General features: G+C 36.7%; 1 protein-coding gene across 4 annotated transcripts in view; it reads left to right on the forward strand.

Annotated features, from left to right (window-relative positions):
* The window catches only part of NLK (nemo like kinase), a 146,717-nt gene that overhangs the window by 68,780 nt on the left and 59,457 nt on the right, over nt 1-18,480 (forward strand). For all 4 annotated transcript variants that reach the window (XR_004972880.1, XR_004972881.1, XM_036340673.1 and 1 more), the window contains exons 2-3: nt 1,690-1,819; nt 11,194-11,249. Coding sequence is in view for 2 of the 4 variants with exons in the window: in XM_036340673.1 (XP_036196566.1) it covers nt 1,690-1,819; nt 11,194-11,249 (186 nt within the window). In the remaining 2 variants the exon portion in view is untranslated. The remainder of the gene's footprint in view (nt 1-1,689; nt 1,820-11,193; nt 11,250-18,480) is intronic.

Here is an 18,480-nt window from a genome sequence, read left to right on the forward strand (position 1 = left end):
CTCTATCCACTGAGCCAAACCAGCAACGGCCATTGGTTGATTCTTATACGTGCCCTGACTGGGGATTGAACCCACAATCTTGGTGTAATCAGCACAATGCTCTAACCAACTAAGCTGCCTGACAAGGGCTACAGGTCAGATTTTTAAATGACACAAATCTGGGAGTGACACCCAAAGCATTGGATGACTGAAAGATAATAGTAGCTGGAAATGATAGCAAAATAAAAAGCAGCAAAATAAACCTGACAGGAATCTATAATAATAAAAGCGTAATATGCTAATTAGACTGGACGTCCTTCCAGATGAAGCCAGGGCTGCGAGGGAAGCCCAGGTGCTTGCTGGCGGCCGGAGGGACGCCCGGGTCCTGGGTGCCAGAGGGAAGCTGATGCCGGCAGCTGGGGAAGGAAGGCCTACTCTTGCATGAATTTCGTGCATTGGGCCTCTAGTAAATTATTCATAGATGATTGGTGGAAGGGAAGTAAAAGCTTTATGTTAATTTATGGAAAATCAATTTGCCAAATGGCCAATTGGCAATATTTACCAAATTTATTATTTTTTTAAAAAACTATTTGTATCAATTATGTCCAGTCAGAAAAATGGAAACAACACTAGTATTTTAAACATAGGGAAGGAAGGAAATACAGGGAATTGGTTTTACAGGTGTTAGAAGGCTAAATGAGTAAAAAGGGGGACTCTGAGCTATTAAAGAGATAGTAATTATAGGAGGCAGCTATCACAGCAAGAGCTGAGAAACAAAAGAAAAGAAGTTATCATAACCTAGAAGCTACAGCCAGAAGCTAACAGTTAATCTTCTGATGAGGAGACACTGTTCAACTACTGGTGGTACTGAAATTTTGAAATCCCTTATTACTAAAAGCTGTTCGTTTATATAAGAAACTAAAAGATATGTTGAACTAAATGTGATAACATCTGAATGCACATCTCTTCCATATTGAATTTGGTTCTGAAAATAAAGCATATAAAACTAATTTGACCTCAATTATGTTAATGTTCTATACCTTTTTACTCCCATCTTTAAACTGTCTTTGCCACTAATAGTCCTCCCATCGCAAATGTATTGCTAAGTAACATCTCAGAAAAAGTAACTGTTTATAAAAATTTGGACAGGGATTAAAAATAAAGGAACAAGTGGCACTCTCCCTCCAGGGAGCACGCCCGTGCCATTTCCTTTCCCCTCTCCTTCCCTCACAAGCACATATCTCTTAAACTTCAGGGGCCCCACAAGACTTGCAACCAGGGGAGCAGTGGACAGTGGCAGCTCGTCCCTGGCTAATCTGCTGAACCTGTCTCCAAGGGCCCCTTTTCTCTGACTTCCCAGTGAGCCACAGCAGCCCAGCCTAGGCTCTCCTGCTGCTTCTGCTATGCCCTTCCTGTTCCACTGTCCTAAGTGTGTTTTTGCTGCTGTCAATAAATTCTTGCTTGCTTTTCTAAAAATAAGTAAAGGAAAAAGCATGGCAAATGAATTGTGTGGGCTAAACATTCCCTTTGATTATAGGTATGTACTTCTTTTTAATCTTCTTTCTCACTGGCACCTTAAGCATTATTAAGTGGATTTAATGTTGAGTTTTTAAGATAAAGATATTTGTCATACTCTGAAACATTAAAGAACAAAGTTTGGAATTGATTTCTTTGTCTTTTTTCCCTCTCCTCCAAATATTGCTTCTTTAGGTCAGTAACAGATCCAAGAGATGGAAAGAGAGTAGCACTCAAAAAGATGCCCAACGTCTTCCAGAATCTGGTCTCTTGCAAAAGGGTCTTCCGGGAGTTGAAGATGTTGTGTTTTTTTAAACATGATAATGTAAGTGAAATTGGTGTTTGGGATAAACTATTTCCTAAGCATGCTTAATTGTATTAGTAAAGAGCAAAAGAGAGTTAAAAAAGAAACATGCAAGTTATTAAATGGGTTTGGAAACCTGAGACAACTTAGATCCTTTCTGTGAACAATTAACTTATTTAAATAAATTCTAAGACTCATTGATTGACAGATATATTAATTGTTGTAAAGCAAATGTTAATATTTAGCTGAGGGACAATATTAATAAGTAGAGTATAATATGTAGTCTGGGTGATTTAAATGAAAATAATTAGCCCCTGGTTTTAAATGTTTTATATTTCTAATCAGAGATTAAATTAAAGATGTAGGGAAGCAGAGTCACCTCTTAAAAAACAGCAATCTCTTAAAGTAACATAGGTTAGATTTTTTGTGGCTGTGTTTAAATTTGTTAAGATTCATGGGCAAATAGAATCATTGTGGTTTGAAAGATGAGCTTCACCTCATCTAATACTGAATTAAAAGTTTGATACGTGTAAAATTTACCTGGAGGATATTAGCATTGGACTCTTAGTTTTCAGTTTCATGTGAAAAGAAAAACTGCCTCATAGTCTGCATTTGGTACTCAACCTGTAGTATTTTAATTGCTGAAGTAAAAACTTTGTCAGAAAAATGGAAATAATTTCTTGTTGGCACGGGAACTTTTAGAACTTTGGCCAAAGTATGGTTCTCTCTTTAAGAGAGAAATTTGTGTAAGTTTGAAGTATTTGGTCAAACTTACTTGAAGCTCCTTGGTTTGACATATTTTATTAATTGATTACTCCCCTTGAAATCTTCCTTGATCTTTTTTTTTTTTTTTTTTTAGTTATTGCTATATTTTAGTCAATTGGAACTGCTTAGCAATGTGTTTGTTTCAGTAACTTTAAAAGTATCACTCATTTCTGTTTTATGACTGGTTCCTCAAATTTTGAAAGTGATTTAGAATGATATCTGATGCTTGCTTAGTTTTTGCCTGAGTACCACCCTAGCATCAAAGAGTACAAACCTTATGTACATTGTCAGACACTCAAGTAAAGCTATTCATAGTGAAGAAATATTTTGAAGGTGGCATCAGAAATTCGCTTATTAGGGGTTTCAGTGGTTTATTATATTCAGGTCTATCTTTTATAAAGGAGGGACGAAAAGAAAAAGAAAAAAACATATATATATATAAAGGAGGGATGGTGTAATAGACTATAGCTGGTATTTTTTTCTCAAGACTTATTCCTATGGAGTAACTAATTAAGTCACATAGATACCAGAATGAGTTGTGTAAGAAAAGAAACAAACGGAATTCTTGAAAACACAACAATCACTTTCTCAAGCTCCTAATAAGCTCTATCATAAGAGCGTGCTTGTGACTTCTGTGGGAGTATTCAAAAGTGAGGCAGATGGTTGGAAATGAAGATGGCAGGGCACCACTGTTTTATACATAATGAATTTATGTTATGCTCTGCGATCTATCTCCAGAAGTATCTCAGGGCCCGCATACCAGGTATGTGTGGAATGTCTAAGAGGCAATTGGTTTTTGATATAGCTAAGGTAACAGATATTTATTTATTTATTTATTTATTTATTTAAATATATTTTATTGAGTTTTTACAGAGAGGAAAGGAGAGAGATAGAGAGTTAGAAACATCGATGAGAGAGAAACATCGACCAGCTGCCTCCTGCACACTCCCCACTGGGGATGTGCCCGCAACCAAGGTACATGTCCTTGACCGGAATCGAACCTGGGACCTTTCAGTCCACAGGCCGACACTCTATCCACTGAGCCAAACCGGTTTCGGCAATTTATTAATTGTGTCCTGTTTATAGAATGCAGTGCTAGGTTATGTGGAGGGTACAAAAAAATTTGGTTAATGGCCTTTTTTTTTTTTTTAAGGGAGTGGACTAGGTGTTTAACACTTGTTACCATGTCTCAGGGAGTATGTATGTTTTACATACATTAATTCATTTAATCCTTAAAAATTTTTGTCACATAAGGCTTGTTATCTCTACTTTACAGAGAAGTAAACCAAAGCTTAGAATTAAGTAACTTGTCTAAGGTGAAAGTAACAGGATTGCAGTCTAAATCTGTCCTGCTTCAGAGCCCTTGTTCACTAATTTGGTAAACTTTTATTGTACACATGCTATATTCCTAAACTACATTAGCTTCTAAGGCAGTGATGGCAAACCTTTTGAGCTCGGCATGTCAGCATTTTGAAAAACCCTAACTTAACTCTGGTGCCGTGTCACATATAGAAATTTTTTGATATTTGCAACCACAGTAAAACAAAGATTTATATTTTTGATATTTATTTTACATACTTAAATGCCATTTAACAAAGAAAAATCAACCAAAAAAAAGAGTTCGCGTGTCACCTCTGACACGCATGTCATAGGTTCGCCATCACTGTTCTAGGGGTTTCTACCTTCAAGGAGTTTAGTAATGTGATAAGTACTGTGAGAATGGTGCTATGGTAGGGCTGCCTGCATGGTTAAACATTAATTCAGGACACTTTGTGTCCTATTCATACCACAAATCTGGAAAACCAAACCTACAAGTATTTTAGAATCACCAGTGAACCTTAAAAATGCAGAGATTCATGGGTCTCATCCACACCACCTAAATTGGAATCTCTGGGGTTGAAGCCCAGGTAGTACCTAAGCTTCTCAGGTGAATATTAAGGAGAAGGGACAAATTGTTGTGTGGACTTAGAGGCTTAAAGATACTTTAAATATGGAGAAGGTAAACCTTAAGATGAGTCTTTTGAGATTAAGATTTGATTAATAGAAGAAGAAGAAAGGAAGTCATGATGAAAATGACATTTTAAAAGATTAATCTGGCTGTCGTAGGAAGGTTGGATTTTAATTTGGATGTTTTTTTTGTGTCAGAGAATAGCTACAAAGCCCTAGGAGGCTTTATATTTCCTTTTGAATAGAGCCTAAAAGTCACTATATCAAATTCATTGATTTCAGTTGATCTGACTGACTGAAATACACACTTGCACACACACACATATGCACACAATCTTTTATTTGTCCTTAAAGTACAGGTTGTTTTTCATCTTAAAGAATAGGTTTACCTTGATATAGTAACTTAGGGAAACAGAATTGGGTTTAACTTTGTAAAGATTGATGGTGTTAAGGCTTATCACTAGTGTCTAGTCAGAATCTGAGCTATTATAAAATCTGACAAAATATTCTTCACTTTAGCCCAGCTGGTGTGGCTCAGTGGTTGAGCATCAACCTATGAACCAGGAGGTCATGGTTCAGTTCCTGGTCAGGGCACATGGTTCAGTTCCTGATCAGTTGCAGGCTCAATCCCCAGTACTGGGGGCATGCAGGAAGCAATGATTGTCTCTCATCATTGATGTTTCTATTTCTCTTTCCCTCTCCCTTCCTCTCTGAAATCAATAAAAATATTTTTTAAATATATATATTCTTCACTTTATCCACCCATGCTCTTGTGCATGCTTGTACACACACTCAGTTGTCATATCATCATGGAAAAACTATTTTCCTTTTTTTTTTTTTTTCAATCTTGTACTCCTTTGAGAATCTGATGAAAGCTATGAATCTTTTCTTGGAAAAATGCACACACACACGATTTTGTGTCATTTTAGGCTTTTACTAGTTCTCTAAAGCCCGTTCAGAGCCCCCCCCCCCCCTTAGATCCATTGATTCCTGCGAAGAATCCCTGTAATACAAGTCTTGGGCTTTTATTTTTGTCCTTGGGTAATAACACCAAACACACAGTAGGCAGTCTATTTGAAGAGAAAGTGAATGAATAAAAGTGATAGAAAAAGATAAATCTCTGGTCTAGAATGATAACCTCAGTGATTTCTCTCTTGGAGATAACTTTTTCCCAATCTTTTTGAACTCTTGAAAAGACTAAGGATGCAAAGAGGAGACAGTGGAGACAAAGAAGAATCATTCCTTTTCCTTTGTATAGTCTGACCTAACTCAGACAAGGCCTCTTTGGGTTCATAAGTAGGATGCCTTCCTGTGTGTCATTATTTGTTGTGCTGTAGGTGGAGATGTACGACCTTCAGTTCCAGAAAATTTCCTCCATTTTCTCTGTTCTCTCTTGAATTCTGATTAAGCCCAGCATCTGTTAAATCCAGAGAGAACAGGATTTATCCTCTGATTTTCTTCTCTCTTCTCTCTTATTGTCTTTTTCTATTTTTTGAGAGATTTTTATCTTCCAGCTCTTCTCTGAAATTGTTTTTAAAATGCTGTTATTTTAATTCTCAACTCTTATTGTTGTTTGTTCAATCTTTCATTGTGGTGTCTTTTCAAGGATAGTTGAGCTCAACAACACCATCAATCAACTGGATATAACTGACACCTATAGACTGCCTCCACAGGTGCAGAATACACATTTTCCTGAAGCTCACATGGAACATTTACCAAGATAGACCACATTCTGAGCCATAGAAAATACCTTAACAAACTTAATAGAATAGAAATTATATAATGTCTGCTGTCAGACCAAAATGGAATTAACTGGAAAATTCAATTTCATGTAGATATATATTTCCCCAAAACTGATCTATAGATTAAGTGAGTTCCATTCACAATCTCAAAGGGGTTTTTACTGGTGGAACTTGACAAGCTAATTCTATAATCTGTATGGAAGCACAAGGACCAAGAATAGCTCATAGGGGATCAGACACAGGGGCAGATAAAATGACCAGTGGGGCAAAATAGAAAAATAAATTGTGTTATATTCAAAGGATCACTATACAGCAAGGAGAAAGAATGCCCTACTGCTGCACACATTAATTTGGACAAATCTCAGAAACATTGAGTGAAAAAGCAAGTCACAAAAGAATAAACACGGTATGATTCCATTTATATAAAATTCAGAAACATGCAAAACCAATACAAATGTAATAAAATTACAAAACAAAGCCAGAGAGTGATTAAGACAGCAGTGTGTCCTCTACCAGAGAGGGGCACATCTACCCAATGACCCAGCAGTTGTACTCTTTGGTATACGCAAGACAAATGATTACATATACCCACCAAATGACCTGTACATGAATGTTCATAGCCGTTTTATTCATAAGACCTAGAAATTGGGAAACAACACAAATGTTTGTCAGCAGTATCCTGGATAAGTACATTGTGTTGTATTCCATTCATATAATGATGTACTCTACATTAATAAAAAGGATGAACCACCGATCCACATCAACATGGACGTGTGGTTAATGGGCATCCTCTCCCCAAAATGAGCTGCATATTCAATGTCATCCAAACCATGAATCTCACAAGTATACCAGTAAGTGAAAGAAACTATACGCAAAAGACTCTGTGATTCAATTTATATAAAGTTCAGGGACAGACAAAACGAATCTGTGGTGGTAGAAATGAGAATAGTGGTAACCTCTGAACAGGAATGGTTTTGACAGGAAAGAGGCAAAGGGGCCTTCTGGGTTCTTGAAATGCTTAAATTCTTTTTTTTCTTTTTTTTTTTAAAGATTTTTTTTTTTAAATATATTTTATTGATTTTTTATAGAGAGGAAGGGAGAGAGATAGAGAGTTAGAAATATCGATGAGAGAGAAACATCGATTAGCTGCCTCCTGCACATCTCCTACTGGGGATGTGCCCACAACCCAGGTACATGCCCTTGATCGGAATCGAACCCGGGACCTTTCAGTCCGCAGGCCGACGCTCTATCCACTGAGCCAAACCGGTTTCGGCGAAATGCTTAAATTCTTGATCTGGATTTTAACCATGGAATAAAAATGTGTCCTATTATACATTCTGTGTGGGTAAAAAGAAATTGAATTACTGTTCAGTTAGGATGTGTGTACTTTACTATATCTTACAACTCTATAAAAATAATAGTAATAATATAGTCTCTACCTTAAAGAACTTAAAATCTAATGGGATGGCGGGAGGGATGGAGAGATTGAGGAAAGAGTAGCTCCTTTGCTAAACATGGGATTTAACTCAGTTGTATGAAGAGCTAAATGTGTAGTCTTTTTTGTTAATCCTCACCTGAGGTTTTTTTTTTTCCATTGCTTTTCAGAGAAAGGGGGGAGGGGGTAACAGGAGGAGGGGGGAGAGAAACTTTGATGTGAGACACATTGATTGGTTGCCTGCTGCACGTGCCCCAACTGGGGGCAGGGAGCGAACCCACAACCCAGGTACATGCCCTTGACCAGGAATCGAACCTGAGACCCTTTTGTGCACTGGCCGCTGCTCTAACCAGGGAGCAACACCAGCCAGAGCAAAATTTCTAGTCTTTATATTTAGGATTGAGATTACTCACAATTGTTTTATTGATAAAGGGCTGACTAAAAAGAAAAAAAGAAGAAAAACTAAGTTGTTTACTCATTAAGTAACCAATTTATATGACTCTCCTAACATCACAGAGGATAAGTTCTAAACAGTGGCTATCATAAGGAGCTTTTGTCCAGTTCATAAGCGACTTGAGAAATGTGCTGAAACACTGTTGGTAATGACCATTATTTAAGCTTTAGTTTGTTTTTTAATTAGAAAAGTATGCCTACTTTTTTTGTATTTGAGATCCTTTGAAGGGTTGGCGGTATTTTGGGGTACTTTAACTCTTTACAAGCATCCTCCTCTATTTACAAGATAAGGTTAATCTCACATGGCTATTTAAATAAGGAGTCAGGCATGAAGTCTGGAGTTTGGAGCTCTGCTACTGTTCTTTCTAATTTACTTCTCACTTCTGAGATTCCTGGATCATTTCTCCCGGCCTTAGCTCTGTGCCACCTTGAAACACTGTGGAATGCCATTCTCTGATAACATTTTTAGGTAAAAAGAACAGGAATAAAAAACAACAGGCGGTTAAAAAATTCCATACAGAGTTTAAAATATTGCACCTTTGAAACTTAACAATCACAGCTAAATGCTTGAGTGCAAATGTCTAACCCTGTCTTATATGGCTTTTCTACAAAAAGCCTCATCAAATTTGGAGTAAAAAAGCCTCATTCTTCTCTATCAAGGTTTAAATGTATGGTTGTCACTTTCTTCTAGATAACCTCTAATTATAGCAGATAGATTTGAAGTGTGAAATAGCTTTGTCTAATGGACACCGTCACTCATTGCATTCTGTTTTCCCGCAAGACAGGATGTATGTTGTTCAGATACAGAGTTTAGAGTCCAAAAGATGTCAAGTAAAACACTAATTTCTAACTGCCTTCCTCAGGCATCAGATATTCATGTTAAAAATTGTTCTATCACATAATGAGACATGAATTTACATGTATTTTTGACACAGTAATTATAGATTTTTTAAATATAGAAATGAAATCTTTTATATGACAAAAAATTATTCTGTACAGAAACTGGAAAATCTGTTATTTTTCCTAAGTATAAACATTTTAATTCAGAAAGGAAAGATAGATATTCTTTATAATAAACATCTAAACTATTTTAAAACATTTATGTTTAACTGGCTTTAAAGTAGGTGAAGGCTTTTTCATTACAGAAGGTTTTAGTTTAATTTAAAATTTTAAAGTGACAAATGCTTGACTGAAAAAAGAATAACCTTTAAAATGAACAAGGTTTTTTCCACATGTAAATTGCAAGGGGAAAAGAAAGGGAGATGGAGGAGAAATTTGTAAATTAAAACTTAAAAGACATAAATCAACCATAACATGTAAATCTTTTTTTTTTTTAATATATTTTATTGATTTTTTTTTTTTACAGAGAGGAAGGGAGAGGGATAGAGAGTTAGAAACATCGGTGAGAGAGAAACATCGATCAGCTGCCTCCTGCATACCTCCTACTGGAGATGTGACCGCAACCAAGGTACATGCCCTTGACCGGAATCGAACCTGGGACCTTTCAGTCCGCAGGCCGACGCTCTATCCACTGAGCCAAACCAGCTAGGGCAACATGTAAATCTTATTTAGCTCCTGATTTAGACTAACAAACTTTAAAAAAAAAAGCGCAAATTGGGAAATTGAGCACTGCATATTTGGTGGTATTAAGAAACATGCATGTATATATAGTAGATTGGTCATTTATTTTTATTCTTAATAAACTGGTATTCAGTTCAAAATATAAAATATTAAACTTTTATATTTGATAATTTTGTTTTTTATCTTTTATAGTGACCAATGTATGGCTGAAATAAAGCTAGTATTTATATATTCAAAATTATATAGGGAGAGGAGGATATAGATGAAACAAGAATGGTCATGTATAGATCACATGAGTATTTATATAATTACATGAGTATTCTTTATACTATTCTGCCCATTTTATGTGTTTAAAATTATCCATAATTTAAAAAAAATTTCTTAATAAACTAAGCTCAAGATCAGAAAATTTGAATTTGTACTGCCACACAATTTACTTCCTGTTAAATAACTTCCTCCCTATCCTTCGAGTTTTCATTAGCAAGGTAGGTTTAAATTCTTAAATGTGACATCGTAATTGGGACTTACTAGTAAAAGAGTAGCTAGACAGCTGGTAGGGGAAGTAAGCCTGTTTGTTATGTTTCAGTGGCATACTACATTGATAGTATGCTGCTTTTATAAAGGACTTGAATTTCAGATGCCATAAAGTATTTTTTTTCCCATCTGAGTGACTTTTTGGAGGACTTGGAATAAAATTCAAAATGCTTAACATAATTTAAATAAATTTTATGTGATTATCCCCTACCTTTCTCTTCTGTTTTATCCCAGCCTGTTTTCCTCCCACCCACTATATTCCATAAGCACTGGCATTTCTGCCTCTAGAATCTTCCTGGTTCTTCCTTGCCTCAATGAATTACATTTGCCTGACCAACTTCTATTCAGCCTTCCACTGAGAGTAGTATTACCACAGAGAAGCTTTTTCTCCACACTCCTCTTTACTTTTCCCCTGCATAATAATAAATGTCATAATTATATATTTGTGTAACTGTTTATTTGTTTAATGCCTTCCTCTTCCCTAGTCATGAGAGTAGGAATATCAGTTTTGTTCTTAGAACCCAAGAGCCCGCCATAGTGCCTGCCAGGTAGAATACACTTATTGAAATATTTTTTTAACAGAAGAATAAAGGAATGAATGGTAGGTATGGCTCCTTATGCTCTTAGATAAATACTGATTATTAAAAATAGAGCATTTCTTTCTAACACCATCCTATTCAGGGGTTCTGGTAGCATTTAGTATAATCCAGTTGCCTCTCTCATTTGGTTTACATAGAATTATCTTTTAGGTAGTAAATCTACAAACCCATCTTAATGTTTAGGACTGTGTTTCTTGACTGATAAATTTAGTTAATCTCAGTGGGCAATTGTAACTAAACCTTAAATCACTAAAGTGTTAACAGTATTTACTTGTACTTATGTCATATGTTATTTCCTTTTTAGTTCTCTAAATTTTACTTTTTTTTCCCTTTTCTCAGGTACTCTCTGCCCTTGACATACTCCAACCTCCACACATTGACTATTTTGAAGAAATGTATCCTAACCAGGGAATGTGAAAGAAGGGGACACATTTTTTTTATTAATTTGTTCTTCTAGTACCTTTTTGGGGTTCTTGCCTTGAAGTGTATTAAATCTCATCCTTGCAGAAGTGGTTGAGTACCTGGAACCAGGTAATTTTGAAATCCCAAGTATCTGACAGAGCTTAGTATTATCAATATATCCTGAGTGATGATACCACAAAACAGGACTTCTGAGCAGAAATTTTACTTAATGTGCACACATACTTTTCTAGTAGATGGATTATTACCATCCCATACTGCAGATGAAACCAGTGAGGCAGCTATGTTGCAGTGCACTTTATTGAGTTACTTCCTCAATAAAGTGCTCTTATGACTGACTATACAATAACTGCCTGTCAGCCAAGAGGATAATATTGCCCTTTTTTCTACCACTTAGAGTAAGGTGAAAATTAAAGAGCTAGTAATGTAATTTAAATGTCCCAAGTTCCTTGGAATAATGGCAGTAGTGATGGTAATAGCCATCACTTACGTGAGTTTTTATCATATGCAAGGCACAATTCAAAGTTCTTTACACATATGAGTTTATTTAGTCCCTATAACAGCCATCTGAGGAAGGTATTGTGAATATTCCCATTTAACAGAAGAGGAAATTGAGGCACAAAAGATTTAAAAAAATAGACTTGACCAATTTCACAGAGTAAGTAAATGTTGGGGATGGGGTTCAATTCCAAGCAGTCTGACTATATAGTTCAGTCCCTACATACATGATTCTCTCAGGATAGAGGCTTTAACATTCTCCTATCACTACTATAGTTAATGTGTAAAAATAGTATATTAGGTATCATGGATAATAATAAACTGTAAAATAATGCCTAGTAATAGTTTCTGGGACTATGCATGGAAATATTAAGACTTAAGTTAGGCCATCTGACATTCCTAGGCAAAACATTACCATTTACCATTCTGTACTTGGTAAAGCTTTAAGTAAAAGACAGGAAATCCTAAATCATTAATTTAGTGAGCTCATGATAGTATTGTTTATTCACTCAAGGTTTTTTATTAGCGCTAGGCCTGTGACTCAGAATGGAAATCAATATAATAGCAACATGCTTTTTCTGATTGAGCAGTGAGCTAAACTAAAATCTCATTCTTACTCAAGAGGTAGATAATTCCATACTAGACAATTATCTTTGATATTTTTTCTTAATAATTTGGAACAATTAAGAGCCTCCCAAGGGGAAAGAGAGCAGTTAAAGTACTAGGGAATTGGGAAACCATGTGAGGTGATAGACTTGTCATTGATCAACATTGGGATGTTTTGATCTAATAAACCAAAAGCTCTTGAATGCTGTAATCCTGGATAATATTTTAACCCATGAATCTCTTATGGAATTAATCCCTTTGCAAAGGGTTAATTCAGTGCACTTGGGGTACTCGAACCCTGCACATTCCAAAGAAGGGACTGGCCCTTGACTGACTCCTGGCTGGTAAGAGTGTCTTTGAATACCTGAAGTCTTGGGCCATGCCAGGTGGTTCTGACACGCCCTTTTTTTTAAGTTCAAAATTAACTTAAAGATAGAAGAATTGAGAAAGTTCTTCTCTCCTCAGTGCTGTATATGTCAGTAGTAGCCACTGAGGAAAAAGCATTAATAATTCCTTTTCGTTGATGGGAAGGAAATCTGCATACTAGAAGACACTCCTATGAGTGTGTACTACTATCTCTGCCTCTTTGGAAATAAAGTTGCTGATACCAAAACTTGAAATTAGTAAATAAGAGTTTTACTCTATTATAGGCTGTGTTGGGGGTCGGCAAGATCACCCTCAGGTTCAATGAAAGGACTCGGGGGACCCAGGAAGGCTGTTTTACTCATGGTTAGAGATTAAAATCAGCAAAGGAAAACTGTTTAAAAGGCAAAGTTCAGGAGAAACCAGGCACAGGGTTCTAGTTGTTCTTTCTTGTTGGAATTGCACAAATAGTGCTTAATTCTCCCAGCAACAATGTATGACAACACAGGCAATGTTGTCAACTAGGGAGGCTCACATGAGCCTTGGCGTCCAAGGTTCTAATTGGACATCAGTAAGTAAGCATAGAGCATCCAAGAAACTGATCTTAGCTACTCAGTCTCCAGCCCACCACTCTTCTCCCTACCCAGAGTTGAAACTAATACAACTGAACCAAGGCCTCAAACAAACAAAAACAGGCGTATCCCATGAATCACATTGTTAGCCTAAACCGTGTGGTGTGGCCAAAGCCCCAGGTATACTGAGATACTCTTAGGAGACAGGATTTGCAGAGGCAAAGGTTACTTCCCAGGAGCCGGTCAGGAGCCAGTCCTAAAAACTTTGGGAACATATAGGATTTCGGTAGCCCAGATCTGCTGTGTTAACCCTTTATTGAATATGGACCTTCAGTGGGGAAAGAATGTTTTCATATAAGATAATTGGTGAATGTGGGTATATTTAATCAATGCCAAATATATTTAGATTCTCTTCACTGAACACTCAGCTATTCATTATATATATATATCCTGCCTTATAGTTTAAGCATGAATTGTTTATATTAGGTTTTAGTTTTATGTACTTGGGTTTGTCATTTCTTTAAAAACCCCACGTATGTTTCTATAAGCTAGGAGTTCTCAACCACTTATTATTATTGACCATATTTTAATTAAATCTGGGAGAGACTTGATTCATTATTATTTTAAACTAGAGGCCTGGTGCACAAATTCATGTACGGGTGGGGTCTGGCCAACCTGCCCCAATCGGGCTGGCTGGGGGGAGGGGCTGAGAGCAGTTGGTGGACTGGCCCCGCTGCCAATCAGGATGGGGGGGGGGGCCACGGGCAGTTTGCCAGCTAGCCCCGCACTGGGTCGAACTCCTGGTCGAAGGGACAATATGCATATTAGCCTTTTATTATATAGGATACTTGCAAAGCAGAAGAAGAGTTAGTACCGTTATGATTATTTTAAATCCATGAATGGCATAGGTGGTATAGTAGCTGTTGGTAGCTGATTTCAGTCCATTTCATTAGTCGGCAAAATGTTTCTATAAAATTTCTCTCCCCAAAATTGTTCATGAATGTTTAAATAAAAGACTTTGCCATTATATATTTACTAGAGGTTGGGTGCACAAAATCCTTGTGGGAGCACCACTCAGCCAGAAGCCGGGCTCGCTACTCCTTAGCCGCTAAGCGCTTCCACAGAGGCAGGAGAGGCTCCCTCCACCACCGCTGCGCTCCCCAGCCCTGAACCCAGCTTCTGGCTGAGCAGCACTCTCCCTGTGGGAGCACACTGACCATGGAGCGGGGCGGGGGGAAGGGGGCAGCTCCTGCGTTGAGCATCTGACCCCAGTCAGTGCACATCATAGTGACCTCTGGTCGTTCCGCTGTTCAGTCAATTTGCATATTAGGGTTTTATTATATAAGATGGAACCCTCTTGTACACCATTTACTTAAATGTTTTAGTTTTTTATTTTTTACCTTCAGGTTTAAAAATTAACACTAATTACTGTTTTCACAGTAATTAGCTGGCTACAGATGGAAAAATCTTTCAAACCTAAACTTCAGTATTCTTTTTTTCTCTTGTATAATTTTTTGCTATATGTAGAATGATGCACAGAAAAAAAGTGTTTTCCAGTAGTGGTGCCATTTGGAAAACACCAAATCCTTTAACATAAAAAGGAATTAAACCTATAGCTGACATGGGATTATAAAGACTTTTTAGGAAGGCATGATTTAGCTTGGCGTACAGGGTACTAAAAACAGGTTTTTAAATGGAAACGTAAGAAATGCCTTAGTTACATATATGCTCTGTCTTTACTGATTCTTTTACTATCCTAAATAGGAATTTTCTGTGTCCTGTGCTTTTTAGTATAAATATGCTGTAGCCAAAGGAAACAAAATTTTCTGTGATTTTCATCTGAAAAATATGACAACATAATGCATCAAGTACCAAAATATTGACGATCTAAAAGAATCTCACGTTACTATTTTATTTCAACTTCATATATTATTTATCTGTGTTAGCAGCTCCCTCTGTAGTATCTCAGAAATACGACATGTGGTTTTAGTTGATGGCATGTGTTTTTTACTTGGACGATTCTTGTGTCTTTGCAGATTTTAGAATGGGTAATGTTTTGTTTTCTTCTAAAATAGATATCTTTTTATTGATTTCAGAGAGGAAGGGAGAGGGAGAGAGATAGAAACATCAGTGATGAGAGAGAATCATTGATTGGCTGCTTCCTGCACACCCCACAGTGGGGAGGGTGAGAATCGAGCCCACAACCTGGGCATGTGCCCTGACTGGGCATTGAACTGTGACCTCCTGGTTCATAGGTCAAAGCTCAACCACTGAGCCATGCCATCCAGAATAGGTACTGTTTTGAGTTTTAAATATATATTCATGGAATTATTCTTTGAGAAAACTTTTGAGATCTGTTTAAGGCTCTGTCATTTTAGGTAAATTCTAAGTATATTGCTTTGCATCTAGTGGATGTTGTAATACTTAGTTGATAAAGGAATCAGTTTGTAGAGTCAAAAATATGTATTTGTCATGTTATTTAAGCTGTAAAAGGAAAGAAATAATCTTTTTGTTTGTTTTTGTATTTTATATGTTTTTTAAATTTGATTTCATAGAGGGAAAGGAGAGGGAGAGAAAGATAGAAACATCAATGATGAGAGAGAACCATCAGTTGGCTGCCTCCTGTACAACCCTACTGGGGATTGAGCCTGAAACCCGGGCATGTGCCTTGACCAGGAATCAAATCATGACCTCCTGGTTCATGGGTTGACCCTCAATCACTGAGCGACACTGGCCGGGCAAAAGAAATAATATTCCACTGAATATACGTACCATATCATTACACTTTTTTCTAAGATGAGAAAATTGGGATGTTATATTACATATGCAACTTTTAGTAGGCAATTATTTTAAACCAGAAGATGTCTTTAAAATTAATTGAATAGTTAATATTTTAGAAATATCTGAAGTCTGTGGACATTTTGATATCATTGTGTACAATGAAAGTATCAGCATATAGTATCATGCAGTTAATCATACGTCTTTTTCTGAAACTAATAAAGTGATTACATTTTGCCCACAAAAATCTAGCTTGGGTTTTTAAAGACTCTGCATCTTTAAATAATTCCTTAAGCAACTTTTAAAAAGACTGTCTGGATTATAACTGCTTACAAATCTACCTATAAGGCACAACAGATTTAGCAGAAGTCAGGTATGGAAGGAGTAATACATTCTACCACAACCTCTGTATCATATAGCTTTTGTTTTTTTCATATTTTTTAAATCTAATATATCAACCTAGAAAGTATATTCTTTAATAATTAAGAAAGATTGCCCTAACCGGTTTGGCTCAGTGGATAGAGCATCAGCCTTTGTACTGAGGGATCCCGGGTTCGATTCCAGTCAAGGGCATGTACCTTGGTTGCGGGCACATCCCCAGTAGGAGGTATGCAGGAGGCAGCTGATCGATGTTTCTCTCTCATCGATGTTTCTAACTCTATCCTTCTCTCTTCCTCTCTGTAAAAAATCAATAAAATATTTTTAAAAAATAATTAAGAAGATCATGTATTTTTCTGAGCTGAACTGTTGTTAGCTTGCTAAAGGATTGCGTTATTCATTTTACACTTTGAGTTTCTATTTGGAAGTGTGTATGAAAACAGTCTGGCACTTAATTACTTTGAGCCTACTGAAATTTAATCCAAGAGAAACCAGTGCTAATTGTTGATTGGGAAACATTATTTGTCCTGCTTCAGTCAGGATTCTGGACTCTATACAAAAACAAGCTCCTTCCCAGAAAGTACTGGATGCCAACTGGATTAGAAATAAAAAATCTGGCTTGCTTTGGGAAAAGCTTATTTTTAACTTGAAACATAATCTTAGTATTTTATGGAGGCGAATATAGGTGGTCCAGGTCTTCTGTGCTAGAAGCACTTACAACCTAAAACCAATGGAAATGAGAAATCTAATAGAGTGACCATGTGTCCCAGATTGCCAAGACTCATGGATTTTACCTGATGTCCTGATATAATAAGTTCTTCCTTTCACTTTCAGAAGTGCCCCTGTTTGAATAATAGGTTTGGCTTGTGCAGGCAACGTTTAAACTGGAATCTCTTGTCATAAAGGCAGCAAGGGGAACTTACATATCCATCTCAGCCAGTTAGACTCCTTGGTAGGCAGCCATGTAGTTTTTGGGTCTCCAGATGTAGTAGTTTAATTGATAGTATTATACACTCTATTTTATAGCAACATTTTATAATTTAAAGAATATTCAATATATGATTCTTTGGTGCTATGAAACAGCTCTAGGAGTCAGTGAAGAGTGAAAAACAAAAACAAAATGGTGTATATACATATATAAGTGTACTCTTTCTGCAACAACAGTTCCAGAAGTCTGCATCCTAAGAGCTTTGATGATTGCCATATTGTTAGAATGTCTTTCTTCATTTATTCCATAAGCATCAGCATCAACTATGTTCCTAAAACCAGGAATATTTTATTTTTTTATTTTGCTTACTGTTGTATTCTCAGTCCTTAGAACAGTGTCTGACATATAGGAGGTGCTAAGTAAGTATTTGTAAAATTAATAAATAAGATAGTCTCTGCCTTCCAGGTTTGTAATTTAGTGGGGGATACAATCATAAATAACTAGAGGCCTGATGCACGAAATTTGTGCAAGGGGCTTGGCCCTCGCAGCCCCAGCCTCGTCCTGAAGGTCGCCTAGACCAGCGGTTCTCAACCTGTGGGTCGCAACCCCTTTGGGGGTCGAACAACCCTTTCACAGGGGTCACCTAAGACCATCAGAAAACACATATATAATTACATATTGTTTTTATGATTAATCACTATGCTTTAATTATGTTCAATTTGTAACAATGAAAATACAGCCTGCATATCAGACATTTACATTACAATTCATAAGAGTAACAAAATTACAGTTATGAAGTAGCAACAAAAATAATTTTATGGTTGGGGGTCACCACAATATGAGGAACTGTATTAAAGGGTCACGGCATTAGGAAGGTTGAGAACCACTGGCCTAGATGGTCGTTCTGCTGTTTGGTCTAATTAGCATATTAGCTCTTTATTATATAGGATAATCATCATTTAGGTTGGAGTGTATAGCAATAGAAAAGATCTTAATGTGTCTTTAATGTTGGGATCCAGTGGTTGGCAAACTCACGAGCCACATGCGGCTCTTTGGCCCCTTGAGTGTGGCTCTTCCACAAAA

The sequence above is a fragment of the Myotis myotis genome, unplaced genomic scaffold (assembly GCF_014108235.1).
Source record: "Myotis myotis isolate mMyoMyo1 unplaced genomic scaffold, mMyoMyo1.p scaffold_m19_p_17, whole genome shotgun sequence".
Lineage (NCBI taxonomy): Eukaryota > Metazoa > Chordata > Mammalia > Chiroptera > Vespertilionidae > Myotis > Myotis myotis.